The 19,151-nt window shown below is 39.9% G+C and overlaps 1 protein-coding gene across 1 annotated transcript; it reads right to left on the bottom strand.

Annotated features, from left to right (window-relative positions):
* LOC306972614 (protein NLRC3-like) lies at nucleotides 1-2,463 on the bottom strand. The gene is made up of 4 exons (XM_079569279.1): nucleotides 2,334-2,463; nucleotides 1,892-1,934; nucleotides 1,638-1,782; nucleotides 1-1,492 (listed from the first exon to the last, which is right to left on the bottom strand). The coding sequence occupies exons 1-4, from the start codon at nucleotides 2,441-2,443 to the stop codon at nucleotides 204-206; spliced, it is 1,587 nt and encodes a 528-aa protein (XP_079425405.1). The 5' UTR covers nucleotides 2,444-2,463; the 3' UTR covers nucleotides 1-203.
* Between the last annotated feature and the right edge of the window lie 16,688 nt (nucleotides 2,464-19,151).

The following is a 19,151-nucleotide window of genomic DNA, read 5'->3' as shown; positions in this document are numbered from 1 at the left end:
GATGATCCATTTTTTCCCGGTTAATGTCAGACGACGCAGCATCTGCCTTTAGCCATTACAGGAACTTTACTTTACATGCGATTTTTGATCTAACAGCAAAGTGCAAAGCAGCAAAAAGCCTTTTTACACCATTCGGCCTCAACACGGTGTGACTCGAGTAAAAACGTCCTGAGACCTCACTTAAAAATACATTAAACTCATGGTTATGAACCGACCCCCGCTTTGGGAACCCCTTTATGCTCTAGGGGAACAGACACACTGGAGTCCATGGACAGCTCCAGCAGAACCTGCAGGGACAGGGGGTGGTCCCTCAGAGCTCCAGGCAGGTCCTCCCTGTCTCCACAGAGGGACGTGTGGACGAACAGCGCAGCCAGAAACTCCTCCACGGACAGATGGACAAAGCTGAAGCTCCAGTGTCCCCCACAGCCGTCCTCTCTGAACACCTGAGTGCACAGGCCCGAGTAAACCAGCGCCTCTCGGACCTCAGCACCACACGCCCTCACATGGTCCTCATGGAACAGCAGCTCTCCTCTCTGCAGCAGCTGATGAGCCAGTTTGGACAGAGCCTGGATCACTGTGGAGACTCTGCTGTGGTGGAGGCCGTATTTGTGCTGCATGTTGGTCATGTGACACGAGAGGAAGTGGAGGAACATCTGAGTCATGGAGCTGGTGTCACAGTCTGAGGCTGCGATGGAGCAGAACAGTGGGAGGAGGCACATGCTCTGGAGAGGAGCGCAGGAGCGGACTTTGGCTAAGACTCTTCGGGCCTGGTCCTCATCCTGGATGTTCTGGAGGAAGTAGTCCTCCTGCTGACGGCTGCTGAAGCCTCGGACCTCGCTCACTCGGTGGATCAGTGTGGGGGGGATGGAGCGGGCGGCCGTGGGGCGACAGGTGATCCACAGCTGGGCGTCAGGCAGAAGGTTCCCCAACATCAGGTTGGTCAGTAAGGCGCCCACTGGCATCGGAGCTTCAGCGTCACAGCATTTGTGCTTACTGGAGAAGTCCAGGGGCAGCCTGCACTGGTCCAGCCCGTCCAGAATGAAGAGCAGTCTGCAGTGGGACAGGTCCATGAGGCCGGACTCTCTCAGCCCTGGGCAGAAGGTCTGCAGGAGCTCCATCAGACTCCAGCTCTCCTGCTGGAGGAGGTTGAGCTGTGAGAAAGGCAGAGGGCAGAGCAGCTGGATGTGCTGCAGAGCCCTGTCCTCACACCAGTCCACGATGCTCCTCTGAACCAGGACACTTTTCCCCACACCACCGGGTCCCGTGGTGAGGACCGTCCGGACAGAAGCACCTCTGCTTGGGCTGAAAAGATCTGTGCAGTCGATGGAAGACTGTGGAGACTTCTGTTTGGTCAAAGTCTGTTCCATCTGATGGAGATCTCCCCTCAGGCCTTCAGTCAGATACACTCTGGTGCTCTGTGTCCCCTCACTGTGGCGCTTGTACCTATGTTTCAGAAACTGTCTCTGGTTTTCTGCCAGGAGGCCACACTGACCTGGGGAAAGAAGAGACAACATTTTCTAAAGAACTTCTTTATTTAATTTTTTGGTTGTTTTTTTGTTGGTTTCTCCACACTGTTACAGAGGTTCTTCACTGACTCTAGGATAAATTCATATCTTAAAACACACTGTATCCCTTACTCTGCTCCAGGCCCGGGGCCAGTTCATGCAGCTTCTTGGACCTCAGAAAGCTGAGAGATTCTTCAATCTCTCTGATCCGTCGCTCCTCCACTGGATCGGATCTGCCGGAGTCTTGGTTGGACAGAACTTTTTTATGCTCCAAATCCTGCACAACCGAACGGAGTCAGCATCAAATAGTGCATTTAATTTGTATCTTTAGAAAGAAACAAACAAACAAATGGAGTGAATGCAAGGAAATGGAAGGAAGCACTGACCTTTGGCACGTCCTGTTTCCACTGGGATGCTCCTTTGTCTTCACTGAACAAAACACAAAGACACATTCATGCTTCACTTTTGAAAAGCAGCTAACAAGTACCGTAAATACATTTCAGAAATACTTTAGCTCTGGGCCGGTTCTACAGATGGGCAGATTCAAATTGAACGTTCCATCCCCATGGAAATGAATAGGGAAGACCAGCACAATACTAAACTATGGCCTTTTCATGGCATTTATGTAATTTCTGTAGTTTCTTTGTCATTAACATCTTATAAGAGGATGTTTAGTGGCCATTGGAGGTGTATCCGAGCCACAAAAAGCTGAATTTCAGTAAGTTCAGCGGACTTTTAGATGCTTCTTTGTACCTAGAATCTGTAAAGGCTCGGTGCATTCATTTAATACCAGCACTATCGTGAAAGGTGTAAAAAAGAAAGTCTTACGAAGTGTTGGGACGTGCTCTGCTGAAACACGGTGGCTCATATCTGGACCAGTCGCTTCTCAGAGACTCACAGCTGAACGAAGACGCAGTAGATCCAAGTTCAGACTCCATCCTTTTCGCCGTCCTGAAGCTGGATCTGTGGACAAACACTCCCATCAGCCAACGCATCTGTGACCTGTTGTGGATTTTCTTACTTAATAAAGCTTAAGAGATGTCTGTCTAGTCAAGATGTGAAGTTTGTTACACAACGCATTGCGGAGAGGGTTACACATAACGTGAGTTCATGGTAAGCTCTGCCCGAGTCAGCTTTGGCATCACCTTATAAAGGTGAGCACACCAAAGACAGAGCAGCATGACAGGGGTCATAGGTCACACAACAGAGGGAAGCACAGAAACACATAGACATGGAAACACAGTTGGAGATGTCAATGCAGGCAACCAAAAGGCGCTTTGCATGGTAATGCATCAGGGTGGCGTTTGGAGGTAGAAGGAGATCTTTGTGATGTTGAGGAGATGGGCCATTTGGGGCCTATTGTCTAAAGGTGCGAGGGCCTCGTCTGGAGCACAGGAAGAAACCGGTCTTTCTACCTGGTTTAGTCAGAGGCCCAGCAGGCGACCCAGCGACAGGACGCCAGTGTGGTTACCAGCTTAACTGACTAAACTTGTCACAACAGACCTTAATGTGTTCTATAAAGACCAATAAACAGCATGAGATGCACAGCTGAATTATTCACGTCCAAAAAACGTGCTTGGTCAGTGTTGAGTGGCACGAAAGTAAGAGCTCAACTAGCGCCATATTAACCACCACACAGCCGCTGGGTCACACAAAGGCCAGTTATGCATAAATATCAAGTTTGTTTTTTTCGCATATAAAGTTTCATAATGCAGCTTTAAAGTGGGGGTATTATGCAAAATCAACTTTTTCAAGCTTTACATCATGTTATTATGTCATTCCCTAATTAAAAGTAATTTTAGGGATAGCTTTGCCTGAGTCCTCCTAGGAACGCTCCCACCTCCTGGAGACGCCTCCGAGCTTTCGTCACCAGCTGAGTAACCCCCTCCCCACTGATGCCACAGACAGCGTGTGGAGGGGGCGTGTCAGAAAGGGTCAGAGGTTCTTAAAGAGACAGAGGCCTATTTCAAGACATTTGTAAGGATTCTAACAAAATCTGAACAAACCTCTGACTCGTGCTTTGCTCACACGCTACACAACAAGAAGACCATGTCACTGAGATGAGCTGATAGACAATGGTCCACACCAAAATCATTCTGAACATAACGCAAAGTAACAGATAATATACAAACACATAGACACAAAACAACTGACTCACTGATAGGCAGTCACCCTCTCTGCGTAGAGGAGTGCAAGACTAGGAATTCTGGACTTCACTTCTTCTCTTTCTCTGAAGTCACCAGCTGGTTATACAACCTTGTAACTAGGAACAATGGCAATAAAAGCCTTATCTTTGAGACGACTTCTATCTCCAGTGTATGCTTTGGCTATATCCAAATAACTGTTCTCGCGTGATACAAAAGAACCAGATCCTAACACATTCACTACAGCCATTTTGAGAGAGCAATTTTACACACAAGGCAGTTATTCTAATTTACTGCATTTACAGACCAACAGAAGGTTTCGTCATCATTGTAGTGTGATATAGACTGGTGCTATGTGATTGAAAAAAGCATAATACCCCCTCTTTAAACACCACAGTAGCTGATGAGTATTATAACCCCCTCATAGCCCTGTGACAGACACAGACACTATATAAGTCCTATTGGCGTCTACAGATCCTCCCAGTTCTATTGTACTAGACCTGAGTCACACCCAGAGCACATAGCTACTTATTATGCATCCATACAAAAGAGCGTACTAGTTTAGCGCTCACGATTACAACTGTTGCCAGAGTCCTGACACTGGCAGCACAGCGAAGGTTATTCCCTTGCAATACTGAAACAACAATCTCTGTATCTGCATCGCTTTATCAACCACTTGTACTATGACTGTGAACCTGACGTCTGTTTGTTTTATTTTTATTGTTTATACTTTTTGCCCCCCTAAAGTTTTGTAGTCATTGTATATAAGATACCTCTATTTACTATTTGTTTGCACATGTCCTTCTTGAGAGGTGAATGTGCAGGTGAATTTCTCCACTGTGAGATGAATAAAGGCTGATCTGCCTTCTAACCAGCTGGAAAAATGAGTCCACATGTTCATTTCTACACGCCTGGACTATTGTAATTCTCTGTGCCGCGGTCTTGATGCTGCATCCATTCGTCGTTTGCAACTAGTACAGAACGCAGCAATTACGATTAATTAACTACATATGGTTTAGTGCGATTAAAAATATGAATCGAAATTAATCGCACTTAACTTTCGACAATTTCAGTTTCCTTTTTTTCCTGCAGACGTTGCTTAGGCCCAAACAGACTCAAACTTGTTTATTCACACAGTCATAAACCTATTTAAAAAGATCATTCTCCACAAAGTGTTTGAAATGTTCACACAGGCCTCACATCTCCACTTAAGATGAGTTCAAATGCAGGAAAATACAAAGAAGCATCTAAAATATACCTAAATAAACGATGCTTAAATGCGATTAATTACGATTAATTAATTACAAAGGCCATAATTAACTCAATTAAAACATTTTAATCGAGTCCCACCACTAATTAACACACAAAATTACTGCTCTATGTTTCAGCAAATTTGGGATTTATTTAATGTCCATCGTCTGTGTAAAAGTAATCTGTTTCAGTAGTTTGTAACTGTTTTATTTTGTTCTTTTGTTTGTTTATTGTTTATTGCGTCATTCAAATGTTAAACCGTGAGAACCCTTTGGCAGAGGTTTATTGGCCACACCCACTGCCAACACTTCCCATGAGACAGTGAATAGTCAAATGATTCACTGGACACTAAACAAGGTGCACTGTGGAGCAGGTCAGACTGTTTTTAATGCGGGCTAGCTGATACCATAGAAATGCACTAGCCTAGTAGCCTGGCTAAAACCAGACTAAAATCACAAGTGATATTTAGTCTGGGGACCACCAATTCATTTTCTCGTAGGAGAGGTGTGGTTTACGATCGTCCATAGTCGTTTATTGGGCGATACGAAAAAAAAAAAAAAAGGCTATCATGCGTCTGCACGTAGCCATAGCCAATCGTATCATCGTATGAGATGACGTATGACGTACCCGCTGTAAACTTTTGAGCTAAATTATTTAGAACAAGGTCTAAAGCTTGATCGAAAAATACCATTGTGTCTGCTGCTGTCATGTTGGATCCGTAAATAAACTTTTTTTTTTTTAAATCCGTAAATAAACTACAAGCTTCCGTATATCGAATAGCGCGTCATCGTCTTCCCGGCCCTCCTCGTTCTGTGATTGGTTCCCAAATCCATGCGAAAATTGCGGCCATGGTCTCCAGGCTGTTGTGCAGTTCGAAATAATTCGAGCGCACACAGCAGCATGGTGTTAGCCAGGTTACTAGCCTAGCGCCACTAAGCTCTCCAAATATAAGAACTGCATGAATTTAAGAAAAAAATATCTCCAGAAATCAGCAACACTCTGGATAACTAGGAAAAGCGCCCTATGTCAAAAATCCTGAAATATCCCTTAAAGAGATTGGATGATAAAAAATTAAAAAGAGATTAAAAAAAAAAGTGATGTGAAAGTGAAATATATGACAAGACAACGTTCTTTTAAAAACTTTTTTCCCGAACTGCAGCTCCTGTGTGGAAGGTCTAAAAACTTTCTCACAGTAAGTCAGTCATATTCAGGACAAGTATGATTCATAAAGACTAAGTGCTTCTCAGATTGAATGAGCCTCCACTTTCTCACGAGTGAGAAAGTAACTATATTCCGTTTGTAACTTGTAACACAGGTTGTTATTTTTTTCTTAAATATTGTACAGATCTTTTGATGCATAAGACAGTTTCTGACACATTACCTTTGACTGAAGTTTGAACCGACAGGAAACACGAGCTGGTTCAGAAGGGAGGGGGCACCTGTGTAAAAAAGAGCTTTAGATCCACATCCTTAACTTTCATGTTTTTCCAAAAGTCCCTACAATCTCTGTCAATTTAAAATTATTTAGCTTTGATGGAAAATATTGAATACAGATTGAAAATCCATGGCATCTGGGCTCTCACTGAAGTCACGCTGTGATGAAGCGTGTGGTTTCTCTTGCTTTGCATTTCACGCCAACCTGATGCACCGGAGCTAACAGCATTTTATTGGATGAATCAGCAAAGAACAGAGAGAGAAGAGCGTGAAGGAGGTAAGAGACACGGACCGGGCGCGTGGAGAGCAGGTAATACATGGAAATAATATATGGAAATAATATATGGAAATAATATATGGAAATATGAGCCTTAATATTATCCTCCTCTGAGACTTTTATGCTCATGTTTTAACACATTTTTGTTCAAAAGTTCATGTTCCATAAGTTTGTTCAGAAAATCATCGGGCGGCACGGTGCTGCTTCACAGCTTGAATGTCCTGGGTTCGATTCCCACCTGGACGGGGCCTTTCTGTGTGGAGTTTGCATGTTCTCCCCATGTCTACGTAGGTTTCCTCCGGGTACTCCGGTTTCCCCTACTACCAAAAACATGTACAATACGTTGGTATTGGTTCTGACCATCAGCCTGGCTTCACATCTGGAGACGGGTCCCCGAGCGCCGGCCCACGCTGGCAGCTCACTGCTCCTGCAGGTGGCCCCAGAGGCACTGAGGATGAGTCAGGGTGAGAACCAATTTCCCTAAGGGGATCAATAAAGCATAACCTTCATTTATCCTGCAATATCAGATTATTAGGAGACTCATTTCAGCTGGGGATTTATTTAATGTCCAACTGTTTTATTTTGTTCTTTTGTTTGTTTATTGTTTATTGCATCATTCAAATGTTAAAGCGTCAGTGACAACACTTCCCATCAGACAGTCTAATGATTTACTGGACACTAAACAAAAGCAGTAAATATAGTTAATCTTCAACAATTAAAGCAGAAGTGGTTTAATCGTTATTATCAGAACAAAATGATCTACTTACAGTTAAGGCCTGAAATAGAAACACAAAGGTTTGAACATTGCTCAGATTAACAAAATGATTTCCTCAGATGTGGCTGTCTTTAGTTAATCCAACGGAAAGCTCCTAAATGGGCCGTAATGCAACACAATATCCTAGTAACAATATCCCGAGCAGCTGGTGGCGTCTCAGTAACCGGGGGAACGGATAAGGAGGACAAACCGACCATGTGCGAACGCAGCAAAACACATCGGAAAGTACTTAAACCCCCGACTCGGGCTGCGTCATGGAAAAAAAAAAAGAAATCCTTTTTCTCTTATTTTATTTATTAAATTGGGTCAAATCGAGATTTGAAAGTGAAAGATGTAAAGAGTAAATTAGGAAAAGCGAGACTAAATTTACATTTGATTTTGTTTTAATCTGTGTTTAAAGTGATACATTTACAGCCTTAACCTTTGCTCAACACCTGAGCAGAAGAAACATCTATGTCACAACATCTACACCTCACTGACGGTTGGAAGCACCTGGGCTCTTCACAGCAGACACACTGACCTTGTTGCTCACCTGTTTTCCAATATCTTCATCAGATTTACGTTGGTTGCTGTTTCCTCTTCGTTGCACCTGGAAAAAATGAGTTTGTCAGTTTTCTTTACTTTGATTAGATAAAAACATACTTTACTGAAAGTGCTCAACATCATAACAGCCCTTTTTTCCATTTGTTGTAAATGAAGTGGAGGAAAACACAGACTTGACTCAGACGAGGCTTTCCTTCTGCTCATATGAAAACACCATCCATTCATCCATACATCTATCTCCACTTTATGGATTGTGGAGGCACAAATCTGAGCAGAGAAGCCCAGACTTCACAGGGCTGTGTCTGCATCAACCGTCTGGCATTCCAAGAACTCACAAACCTTGACACTTTCCGGAACCCATCCATCCTCCCTTCTCCTACACATTCCAGTAGAAGATCAGGGAGTGCATCTTCAGCTTATTGGAGCTGTGTTTCAGTCCCTCTCTCCCTCGGAGGAGGTTTGAAGCAGCTGGACCGTTTATCTCTCCTACGCCGCCAACACTTCCCTTCAAGGCCAAGCCACAGGGCCAAACCAGATACGGACCGAGCTCTCTGGGTCACATTTTGCAACACACTGCCTCTCAGATTTTTTATGTATGTGCTTTGCCTGAACTTAACCTGATTGTACTTTGGCATTATCTGCTTTTGTAATAAGGCACACTGAGTTTCCTTGTGTACGAAATGCGCGGCATAAATAAAGTTGCCTCGCCCTACGAAACCGACACGGCGCTTCACTGTCACAGCATCATCCACTAATGTCGCGAACATCCACGGTGATACTTTAAACTGAAAAGAATTTACCCTTAAGTCATTCTGATCCAATTTGTAATGTTTACTTTGGACATTCTGTTATTTTCGATCTCGCAAGGGTTTTTCCACAGCCAATACTAACATAAAGTCTCACTACTGCTTTCTTTTTCGTTAAAAAGAAAGCAGTATAAAAATCCAAATGAAAACTTTGAGGCTTCTAATTCTACATAAAGGTGGAACTGAAGTTGTTTGGTGCGTGTTGCTCGTGGGGATGCTCTCCGGCGTAACACACACCTTACTTCTCCTGCTGATTGGTCTATTTCAGACACTTTCCTTCGCTGGAGCCACACATCGAGGGTTAGCTCTTAGGAAGAGGTTTCGGAAAGGCAACAGTCTCTGCAGCGTGTCCAAGGTCTTTCCCAGAACCTCCTCCCCATGGGACACGCCCGGAGCTCCTCCCCATGGGACACGCCCGGAGCTTCTCCCCATGGAACAAGCCCGGAGCTTCTCCCCACGGGACACACGCCCGGAGCTTCTCCCCATGGGACACGCCCGGAGCTCCTCCCCATGGGACACGCCTGGAGCTCCTCCCATGGGACACGCCCGGAGCTCCTCCCCATGGGACACGCCTGGAGCTTCTCCCCATGGAACAAGCCCGGAGCTCCTCCCCATGGGACACGCCCGGAGCTCCTCCCCATGGGACACGCCTGGAGCTCCTCCCATGGGACACGCCCGGAGCTCCTCCCCATGGGACACGCCCGGAGCTTCTCCCCACGGAGACGACCAGGAGACAAACGAATCTGATGCTGGAGCCACCTCAGCGTATCCAGTCAGAATACACGCTTTTCCTATTCTTTACAAGGACTAGACTAGTCTGGGATCAGAGGTGGTTTCTTCAAATCCCGGATGGATTTTAACCAATCAGAGAAAAGTCGGACATGATGCAAGCGGCATGAGTCGCACAAGTTGGTGGTTTTATGATTTTCTGCAGCTGCCTGAAGAGCGGAGACAAATGTGAAGCATCTGTCGTTTAGCCACAGAAATGTAAAGATACAAGGAGTCATCAGAACTCGGGTCAGATTTGAGGAGAAATCCACACCAATGCGGAACAGCTGTTTTAGACATTATAGTCACATTATAGTACTTTTGATCGATGGCAACAAGAAGACAAATCCCCTAGAGAAAATGAAGTATCAACATGTTTGCAGGAAGTACATTCTTGTTTATTTTACTAGTGGTTAAGTCTTTGGTTGGATCGATATAAAACTTCAACATTTGTTAGCAAAGTTCCAGACGGTCCTGCTTTTGAACAGATACAAAGCAGGAGTGGACGGCTGACGTGGCAAACCTCAGCTGCTCCTCTCGACATGAAGGAGCAGCGGATCTACTCTGAGCTCCTCACAGTGAAGGAGCTTTGATCAGACGGATGGTTTTATTTTGAGACACGTGAAGATTATGTAGTATAACTGGATAAATATAAAGTGGGGGTGGAGACACCAGCACCACACTGTACTGGAGCAAAGCTCAGAGCTCGGGGGAAACTCACTCGGGTGAAGAGTCGCACTTGCACTGTTCTCATGCCTCGAACGGTCAGGCTGGTCCGAGGCAACACCGACCGTTTCATGGACTCTTCCCTCTCTCTGGGTCTGTGCACGTCCAAATCTCTCTGAAACATACAGTGCAGTCGGTCAACAACGAGACATCAAACTCGAGACACTTGTGGTACGTGATTGGCCCGACAGGGACTCACCTGGGCTCTTTCTGTTTTATTTTGGGCTTTAAAACCACTGAACAGTTCTCAGCTTATGATCTCATTGTACCTGGAACACAAACAGGGGATTTAAACACAAAAGTACAGACTTCCTAATGCTTTATACACAGAACAAAAGGACCTCTTTGTTCTCCTTTCATTGGTAAATAAAATAATAATGTGCGTTTGTTTGTTTGTTTGTTTGTGTAGTTTATTTGAGCAATTAACATTTTCTCTTTCTCCATAGTTTCACAATCATACAGTTAATGGAAGCTCAAAGGGAGTCGACTGAAGCAAAAGCTTATAAGTGCCGACCCCTTGTTCATATACATTACATTTGCAATTCATGATGCTACAGTTATACATTTCTTTTACATTTACATTAAATAAACAAAGTACAATCCTTTCTGAGTATTCTATACTAGTTTCAGAACACAAATATATACCTATATGTATTTGTGAGTTAAGTTTTATCCTACTGTTGCTACAATTGTCTACATACCATCAACAGACTTTTGCAGCACTGGCAAACAAGGAGGTTTTACCATTTCATATTATTAACACGGCATGCTAATAAAAAATAGTAATAATGTAATTGGTAGTTATTGTTATTTATCATAACAATTGTCATTCTTGTCATTATCAGTGAATGAATGTCCGATTTCATATAGTCATATTGGACTTTATAATCTGCCATCTTGTCACTTCCTTATTGTCATTACTATCCACTATTTGTTATTGATATTAGATCAAAGACATGTCCAATTTGTATACCCTGTCTAGTGAGGTGTGTTAAAAAGCCAGAGTGTATAGTGGCCTCTTGAGAGTGGGTGTAAGCCCCCAATCAACAAGTCCCCACCCAGCTGCCCTGACTGGTTGCCTTGGTGGATGATGTTTACCTCCTTTACTGTGTGATGTGTTAAAAGGACGAGGCTTTTTTGTGCCTGTCGTGATCCAAGTCTCGCCCCTAAGTTACTTTTGTGTAGTTTGAGTAGTTATAGCAATGACAATGGAGCAACAGCAGCAGTTAAAGTGTTGCTTTTATATTTGGATAACTTTATGGTACCCAATTGAAATCTTTCAATTTGCACTTGATTTGACTTGCGATTAATCGGCAAAATTATATATATATAAAAATATGTACACACATATATACATACACATATACATATATATATATACATATATATACCGGCATACACATACATACATATACATTCATTGTAATGACTTTTAAGATTACATTTTGTCATACGTTGCAAGAACCATTTCTGTGTATTTCCTTTTAAATTGTTTGATATTTTCACACTCCTTGATTTCCATTGGCAACTTATTCCATAATCTTGTACCAGATACCGAGACAGAAAAGCTTTTTCTTGTTGTCTGTGTAAACATAGACTTGAAGTGCATTTTGTTTCTTAATTTATAAACACCTTCATTTTCAATAAAAAGCATTTGAATATTTCCTGGTAACAATTTGTTCTTGGCCTTAAATACCACTTGTAATGTTTGAGAGGAAACTAAATCTGAAAATTTAAGCAATCTTGACTTAAGGAACAAGGGGTTGGTATGATCTAAATATCTTGCTTTATGTACAAATGGCGTATTGCTCTCTTCTGAAGTATGACTAAAGACTGCAGGTTAGTTTTATAATTATTTCCCCATACTTCTGTGCAGTATGTGAGATATGGCAAAACCAGTGAACAGTAAAGAATATGCAGTGATCGTTGATCTTGAACCTGCTTTGCTCTACAAAGGACCGCAACACTTTTTGACACTTTTTTTTGCACATACTTAATATGTGATTTCCAGTTAATTTTATTGTCCATAATGACCCCCAAAAATCTAATTTCATTCACTTGTGTTATATTTGTACCATCCATTGATATAGGAATTTCTGCATTATTCGCTCTGTTTCCAAATTACATACATTTTGTTTTATTCATGTTCAAAGATAATTTATTTATGTTGAACCACATTCTTATTTTGTTAAATTCTGTAGTTACATCCTGGACTAATTTTTGCAGGTCCGAGTCGGAGCAAAACAGGTTTGTATCATCCGCAAACAATATGGGTTTTAATATTGATGACACTTGGCACAAATCATTGATATATAAGATAAAGAATTTTGGTCCCAATACAGAACCCTGTGGAACTCCACAATTGACATTTAAACAACTAGATCTATATTCACCCATTCTTACAAATTGTGTTCTTTCGCTGAGATAGCTCTTCACCCATTGTAAGGCTATACCCCTGATACCGTAGCGTTCTAATTTTCTGAGTAGAATTGTGTGATCTATCGTATCAAATGCTTTGCTTAAATCCACAAATATTCCAATTGCATGAAGTTTTTGATCAAGAGCAGATGATATTTGTTCAACTGTATCTGTAAGTGCCATGGCTGTGGAGCGCTTAGCCCTAAAACCATACTGACACTCCGATAGTAGACTATACTTATTTATAAATTTTTCCAGTCGATTATTGAAGAGTTTTTCAAGAATTTTGGAAAATTGCGGTAACATTGAAATAGGTCTGTAATTATTAAACGTATGTCTGTCTCCTGATTTGTACAGTGGTATCACTTTAGCAGTTTTCAGTTTTCAGTTTGACAAGAATCAAAGAGCATCCATTGACACCAAAACCGAAACCCAAAGCAGTCACATTGCTGCTTGTTATTTAATTACAACCCACATCATACCAGGATGTTTGATTCCAGATGTTAGAATCCTCTTACAAAGCCTGCCTGTGTTAATGACCTCATCCTGTTCATTTTTATTTTAGGTTTTTAATGTCTAGTGAGCTTTTTCAAACTCAAAATCTTGAACTTGTCCAAGAAGTAGTCTGAATCCTGTTTTTAGAGACACGAAACACAGACATGTGCTTGAGGCTGGTCATAAGAGCTGAGCCTGGAGGGAAATCATGGGTTTTTGGATCAAGTGACAAAATAAGGTGAAATAAGGTCAGCTATTGTATAAAACTTATCCAGTCACACACAGGCAAACCACGGGGTCAACAACACGTCTTTGTTTTCTGATATTGTTATAAGTTGAGTGGGTGATGAGATCCACAGCTTAACACTTTTATGAGAAAAAGCAGACTGTTCGCAGATTTATGGACATTAGTTCTGAGATTCAGTTTTGTGAAGGAAGTAGGAAGAAGAGTTTTAATTACAAAGCAATGACTCATTTACAGGAAACACTGCAGGAGTTTCAAGGAAAGTTTATTCATCAACCGTTAATAGGAAAGATATTAATTCCCTGTCCATTCCACACAGGGAACTAGTCTGGAAAAAGGAGCAACTGGGGCAGTTTGAAGGGGCGGGCCTAACGCGCACAGATATTGAAATAAATCAATTAACAGACAGACAGCTGGAGTCCAATTCACAAAACATGAACGGAATATAAACTCACGGAGAACACGGAGGCAAAATCCTCTCGAATACTTCATCAAACTAAAATTTCATCTAATTTTAGTTTGATGAAGTACTCTGTGACGTACTTGGTTCGGCCTGAGCCGCCAATCAGACACTTGTTTACCATGTAAGGCCAGACCCCCAGAAAAGAAGTGGGTGTGGTCTATGCGGCAAAGGCCTGCAGTCAAGGCAGAGTCAGAGTTTTTTCTGGAAGAACACAAAGTTTCTGTTCTGCAATATTCAAAAAGTAAAAAGGCAAATATACATCCACACCCAAAGAATAATTGATATGAATCCAAGGTTCAGCCGTCATTAGAAAAACATGGAGCTCACTATTACGGAGAAAGGAAAGAACTGAAAGAAAATAAGACATAAAACAGGAGTGAAGAGTTAAAGCAGGGGTTAGTTTAACTGGTCAGAAGGACCTAGGAGATTAAAGAGCAACTAAACCCCAAATGAACTTGTTTGTGCTAACACACTGTACACATGGTGTTTAATGGTGCTGTTGTCTCGGTCATTATTTTGACATTCAAGTGTAAATTGGTTTCAATCCATTTTGAGCCAAAAAACCGTCTGTGTGGTTGTAGTTTTATCTATTTATATGAAGAACAATTGTGCAGTTGCATTAAAACGATGGCTGCACCAGATTTAGCTTTTTTTCTGCCACCAATGATTTAAAAAGAAAAAAGATTTTGAATTTATTTATTTATTTATTTTTAACAGATTTTTCACAGATTTTTCCAATGTATAATAAAGCACAAAAACATTTTATTCCACTGTTAGTAAAAAGAAAACTAACATCATGTTGGCCACTAACTCAGTTATGCAAAACCTGCTGAAGTAAACAGAGCCAGAGGAGCCAGATCTGTGCAACAACTTGCAAAATAAAACCATGACCTGGTGACAGACGTCTTTGTCCACCAAACAAGATCAGAAGCTTTTTTTGCATTTCAGAGCCATGCAAACTTAGCCTTCACATTTGAATCTGTGCAAATATAAAATATACCTGCTCATACTAGTTATATGTTCATAAGCATTTCATGAACTCATCATCAGGAAGTTCTTATGGAAGTGAATATACATTTATATCATTTGAGCTTTAGTTTACTCATCAACACAGAGCTTTCCTCACGTTGGAGAGAAACCAAGATAACAATTGTCGAGTAGAAAAACAAGTACTGTGTGATATTAGTTACTTCTGAAGATTACTCAAATAAATCTACTGCAGTAAAAGTAGCTCAGTAGCCTCAGTAAACTTGTAAGGGCAAAAATTATGATTATTACAGAAACAAATGACAACAAAAAAATGACTGAAAATTTACTTTTATTTCTACAACATAAATATGAAAAGTGTTCAGGACAAAATGTGCAGATTCTGCAGAATTTATTAATTTGAAAGTATCATAAAACTGACTTACCAATGTTTCTGCAAAAACTACCCAAAAAAACTGAAGTGGTAAAAGTGGAAAAAGAAGCAACAGACTGCAGATAAGCTGCACTCAGCTCAAAAACAAGCAACACAAGATTGTAAACAGGAACAGGGGGCGGAGTCAAGTCACGCGCTGTGTGCATGTGCTTCTGTTTTGATGAGATATCCAATCCAATCCAATCCACTTTATTTATATAGCACATTTTATAAACAAGTGTTTCCAAAGTGCTGCACATAAAATCGGCAATATAGGAATAAAAAATTCAATAAATATAATAAAATCAAGTGAAACCAAACTATACATTTAGCTAAAACAATAAAATAGTTTAAAACATAAATAAGATGCAAGAATAAAAGAAATTTAATAAAATGTGAAATTTAATAAAATGTGAAATTTAATAAAATGAGATATGGGACAAAAGTTTAAAAAAGTTCAAAACATCACTCATGGTAGAGTGGGCTAAGATGACCCACTCTTTACTTTATACACTTATTGTGTAAAAACAGTATCATATACAGACAAAGTTTTACTATATGCTTATATATTTTGGGATGTTTTCTATTTGTTGCATCTTCAAAAATCCTCTTGCATATTTTCTTTACTTGCCCAAAAATAGTAAACTTCTGGAACAAAACTATATCAAGCATAAAGCAAATGATGGGTGATAAAGTTACATACGACGCAAAACATCTATTAATAGGCATACCATCAAAAAGAGCAAAACAAAGTGTGCAATATCTCTTTTGGATCTTTGGAATCACAGCATTAAAACAAATTACAAGGAATTGGCGATCAATAAAACTCCCAAACCTTAAGAACTGGCTCGAAACTATAGAAAGCATACAACGTATGGAAAGATTGACCCATGTAATAAATAACAAAGAAGCTGAGTTCCAAAACAAATGGTCTCTCTTCAACCAAGACAGATTCATATAGTAACATAAAATAAATGAATAAATAATAATAATTAAAAAATAATAATAATGATAATAAAAAATGTGTATATAGGTGTATATATAGTATATATTAGAATATACACATTTTAAGAATTAGAATCCCATGATGGGGAGTCCCTTTCCATTTTTTCCAAATACATGGCAGCTTTGATGTAGTATAAAACAAGGAATTATTATTACTTTATTTATTTATTTATTTATTTTTATTTTTTGTATTTTGTATTTTTTTATTTTTTTATTTTTTTTTATTTTTTTGTATTTATTATTATTTATTTACTTTACTTTATTTTATTTTTTATTTTTTTTCTCTAGCTATAATGTATGAACTCGAACCACTGTCACAGCGCATCAGGTATGTAATAGCTCCTTTTGTTTGTTGATTTTATTTGCTACACAAGGGGAGAAAAAAATAAAAAATAAAAGACTAAATATTGTGTGTAATGACAGAAATGTAAAAATGTACACATCTGAAATGTAAAACCACACAATAAAGTAATAAAAAATAAATAAAAAAAAATCCTCTGGGATATGGACTGGTTAAAGGATCATAGAGATCATAAAGGATCATAATAAATATTGTATCTTTTCATAAGCCCCAACTGCAGATTATGCAATTTTGTCTTGAAAATAAAATAGTACATTCAATTATTTGTTTGTTTTTTTATTCTCTACCAAACCCAGAACCACCAATAAACAATGTAAAAACTATAGAACTGCACATTTGACTTTTATGGCTTTATTATTTTTTGCTTCTTCTGGCCCAGAGACTCAAAGACAGTTCTGCCTAAACTATTAATCTGCTTTGATACCAAACAAAATGACCAACAAACAGTAATAAAAGGACTTACAGGTATTTCTTTTGTTTTTGTAACGATCATTTTTGTATCAAACCGAAAAATCCCTTTGAAATGTGAAAAACGCTTTTTTCATACAAGTACACATGTAAAGATCAAATATAATCTCACATGAATATATTTTATTCTTAAAGTGTAACGGGGTGGTTCAACTTACCCCTATGTTTTTGTTTGTAGAGCTGCACTATCTTTACACCAAATTATTGCAAAATACCCAGAAGTCTGTGGGACATGTTTGTACACAGGGTCTCGAAAGGCGTGCAAAATGCAATAGGCAATATAAAGGACAAATATGAGAGAAAACACTGGATGAGAAAATTGTGTCTAAAGTGAACATTTTCTGCAGAAATTCATGTCTTTAGCTGCAACACAGACAAGATGGTTCTGAAAAGAAAAGAAAAAAAAGTCTTGGAGGATGACATAAGTGTTATATGATGATGCCTATGCTACTTAAAACACAGTACGCTGTGCAATATTTACTGTGTCTCTATAACTGCACACAAAGACCACAGAGATCACAGGAAATCCTCCATCTGTTTGTGTTAAGTTACATTCACTTTATCTTTTACTTTCTGTTTGTCTCGTGGATTTTACTCCAAATAACACATTTTTACTCCAAATGACAGTTTTATGACGACAGGTGAGAGCAGAAACATTGATTGAGCTTTGTGGACGTGAATCACATTAAACTTGTTTAAATTAAATGTTGTGAATCATAATTTTCTGTAGCACACATTAACTAGTTCTGCACAAAGTTGTTTTGAATATAATAAACTCAAAAAGCAGGCACCACTGGGCCATTTTCAATCAGTAAAAGACTTCTTTGCTTGATGACCAGGAGAGGGCGCCACTTAGCGCAGGACCATTGTTATAAACTATTGTACTTTAATCATTTTCATTCAAGGCAACACTTTTTGTGACCTGAATCTGGAGCTGCAGTGAAGTGGTCCCGATCAGAAACATCACAATAATGAAGTCAGAAATGTTCAGAATCTGACCTCTGACCTTTAGACCTGTTTTTTTTTTAACAGCTTAAATGTTAGTGTAGAACAGGAGAGTGGATGTTTTTACACTTTTGCTTAAAATACAACTTTAATTTGATACTTTCACTGTAGTTTGTTGCTCCTTCATTTGTACTTTTACTTAGAGTTGTCTATTATCAGCAGTCAATAATCAATACTTTAAAATTGAAATTAACCTCTTAACCCCTTAACTCCCACCTGAACCGAGCACATTTTCTCCAGTTTGGCTTTACCCCAGTCCAAAAGCTTCTGGAAAAAAGGTGAGAAAATAGCGACAGAACTGACACGAAAACAATGATGAAGATGTGACAAAAAACTGACAAAAATGGACAAATATTAGACAAAATAATTATGAAAAAGTGGCAAAAATGTCACAAAAATGTACAAAAAATTTATGAAAATGATGAAAAATTTACAAAAGATGAAAAAGTGGCAAAAATGTGATAAAACTTTGACAAAAAATTTACAAAAATTTGCCAACAAAAGGACAAATGTGACAAAAAGTGACAAAAAAAAAAATCTGATGACGTGAGGAAAAAAATCCATTTAGCTGAGTTTTGTAGATCTTAGCTTTCAAATGAGGCGTTACACTGGCCTACAGGATTTGGGTAAAGCTGAACTGAAGAAAATGCTCTCGGTTCATGCGGGAGTTAAGAGGTTAACCCCGTCCTAAACCAAGCACATTTTCTCCAGTTCAGCTTTACCCAAATGCAGCGTTAAATTGAAGATCGGCCTCACTGGGTTCAGTCCTGACTCTGGGGCTGGCAGGAGCCCCTCCCTCAGGGTTTCATACGGCTCTAATGTGTCAGATGTACTATGGTGTTTTATTAAGGTTTACTTTATTGTCCATGTGCAGGGACATCTATTTGTCGCTATATCAATCAAATTTGAATGATTTAACCTATTTTCCACAGAGAACCAGGGCCTTGGATTTGGAGACAGTTTTCTTCTCAGTCCCTTCACACTGACTCACATAGAACAGCCAGAACTCTCATTCAAACACAGCTAATATGGTAGAGAAAGACGGAGGTCAGATCGAGTTTTGT

This window comes from Gobius niger (assembly GCF_951799975.1).
Source record: "Gobius niger genome assembly, chromosome: 13".
NCBI lineage: Eukaryota > Metazoa > Chordata > Actinopteri > Gobiiformes > Gobiidae > Gobius > Gobius niger.
The sequence above is the reverse complement of the archived record's forward strand: the minus strand, read 5'-3'. Positions and strand labels throughout refer to the sequence as shown.

Bases quoted from the DNA above. Each gene is read 5' to 3' on its own strand.
- LOC306972614 (XM_079569279.1), bottom strand. From the start codon at position 2,443: ATGGAGTCTGAACTTGGATCTACTGCGTCTTCGTTCAGCTGTGAGTCT. The intron at 1,783-1,891 runs GTCAGTGCTTCC...TCGGTTGTGCAG, and splicing joins GGAAACAGGACGTGCCAAAG to GATTTGGAGCATAAAAAAGT. The intron at 1,493-1,637 runs GTAAGGGATACA...TTCTTTCCCCAG, and splicing joins GGCCCCGGGCCTGGAGCAGA to GTCAGTGTGGCCTCCTGGCA.